The sequence below is a fragment of the Echinops telfairi genome, unplaced genomic scaffold, assembly GCF_000313985.2.
Source record: "Echinops telfairi isolate 266 unplaced genomic scaffold, ASM31398v2 ScPeMD7_3533;HRSCAF=4204_1, whole genome shotgun sequence".
NCBI classification, from domain to species: Eukaryota; Metazoa; Chordata; class Mammalia; order Afrosoricida; family Tenrecidae; genus Echinops; species Echinops telfairi.
This window is the reverse complement of record NW_022107432.1, coordinates 27,420,919-27,422,966: the sequence shown is the minus strand read 5'-3', so window position 1 is coordinate 27,422,966 and position 2,048 is coordinate 27,420,919. Positions and strand designations below refer to the sequence as shown.

The following is a 2,048-nucleotide window of genomic DNA, read 5'->3' as shown; positions in this document are numbered from 1 at the left end:
GCCGCGCCCCGCCAGCCCCTGACCCGGATCATGGAGTCCAGCGCCGGGCCGTCCAGACACGTGAAGTTCCGCAGCAGCGCCCACTTGTCGCTCTGGAACCTGCGTCCGGAGTCCCACCCCAGGGAGCCCTCCAGCAGCCAGAACACGACGGTGCCCAGCGCCAGGTAGCCCAGGTAGACGAGGAGCAGGAGCAGCGTGCGGGGCACCGAGCAGGCGCAGCCCCGAGCCCCGCCCGCAAGCGCCGGCCGCGCTCTGGCTCCGCACATGGTGGAGAGGCTAGCAGGCCCGAGGAGCCGGCGTCCGGGGCCAGGACCCGTTTGGGGCTGGTCCCTTTTCTGGCAGACGCCAGACAGTCAGTGTGGGTCAGTGCTCCCAGGCGGGGTGAGGAGCTGGGGCCCGGGACTGTCCTGCCCCACCCCATACAAGGATCCAATCCCAGGGACAAGAGAGCGGCTGGAGCTGCGGGCACCTGGCTCCGCCTCAGTGTGTGGGGAGTGCCTGTTCCCCAGCCCATCAGGGAGGCGGGGAGGTCCTCTGGGTGACCAGAGCGAGCAAGCAAGAGGGAAGAGGCCCGGAGCCCCCAAACTTCCGTAGCTAGAGCCTCCTGGAAACCGCACTCACTCAGGGGCCAGAGAAAGTAGAAGTCACGTTTATTGTCAGGTCCCCTGCCTCTATCCATAGGTTTTGGAGTCCGGGGGCTGCCTGTTTTTGTTGGGACTTAAAGAAGGCTCCTGCTGCTTCTCACCTGTCCAGCAGCTGGAGTGATGTCCCATCTCTGGGGCAGAGCCTGAGCTGCCTCGTCCACCCTGCATGGAGGAGGCTCTGAGGCCCTGTGGAGTCAGTCCGCAGGCCTTCTGCTCCAGGCCTCTCTTCCACGTTTGGAAGTCCGGCAGTGTCAGGTTGATAACCTCCATCCGTCTGGCCGCGGTAGATCCTTCCCCGGACCTTCTGTCTGGAGGGGAGGCTTCTCTGCTCCCCAGCGCTGCCTCAGCCTGTCCAGAGGTCTCCGCCACTTAGGGTGCGGGGCAGGGGGATGGGGAAGGACTGAGGTGTCTAGGCCTTGGTGAGATTCAGCCTTGGCCTGGCCCAACTCTTCCTCCCCTCCCACCCCAACTCCCTTCTGGTGGGAGAAAGGCCAGGCCTGGCCCAAGAGAGCTTCCCATGGGAGGCCAGCCTGCCAGATGGCTCATTTCCTGGAAGGCTCCTGGGACCTGCTGGTTCTCTGGCTCCCCAGAGGGTGTTTGGAAAGACTCTTAAAAAGACAGGAGTCCAGAGGAGGTGTTGAGATCAAAGGGTACCCTGTGGGGATTGGGGGAACACGTCTAAGAAATCGGTGGATAGACCACCTAAGAGGTCCTAAGTCTTGTCCCTGGATAGTTCTAGACTTCCAGGAAACGGGAGCTGGTGAGTCCGGAGAGGCCACCCCTGAGGCTGAGAGCGCCGTGCATGGAGAGTGTTCTGCCAACATTCTTGCCCGGTCCTCTCCTCTCCTGGGCTGTCCCTCGTAGCCACTCTCACGGGCTCCCACTGCGCCCTGGATCTGGCCCTGTCACCTTATTTTGGGTGCCATGTTGGGGTTTGCCTGTGTGTGTCCAGGCCTACCCCTTGACTAAGGATGCGCTGAAGACAGGGTGTTTTGAGTGCCATATCCCTTAAGCCTGGTACATGTGGTGGGCTTGGCAAATGCAGAATGTGGCTGTGTTGAGACAGGCAGGAAGTCACCTCTGGTTTTCCATCCTGTGTGTGTGTGGGTGGTGGGACTGCTGCTGGAGGCTTGGCCACAGTGGTCCAAGTTCGGAGCCAATTAGCCCAGGTCACTTTTAAGGGGTAAGGGCCAGGCTCTCTGGGACGAGGGTACAAGTCTCACATACCTGTCTGGGATCCCGACTCTACACTGCCTCTCTGTTATATTCTTGGAAACGGCCTGCCTCCTGTGGGGCCTTGGGAAGTGACTAGAGTGGGCGAGGAGGCGGTGTAGCAGGGAACCAGAAGGCAGATAGGGTGGGTTGAGAGAAGCCAGGAGAGGCCAGTGGGGCCACCTGCGGGCC

General features: G+C 61.9%; 1 protein-coding gene across 1 annotated transcript in view; it reads right to left on the bottom strand.

The window, feature by feature from the left end:
* Positions 1–266, bottom strand: part of KCNK17 (potassium two pore domain channel subfamily K member 17) — a 14,592-nt gene extending 14,326 nt beyond the window's left edge. Inside the window, exon 1 of the mRNA XM_004710840.2 lies at positions 24–266. Within this exon, the coding sequence (XP_004710897.1) occupies positions 24–266 (243 nt within the window). The remainder of the gene's footprint in view (positions 1–23) is intronic.
* Positions 267–2,048: the final 1,782 nt, after the last annotated feature.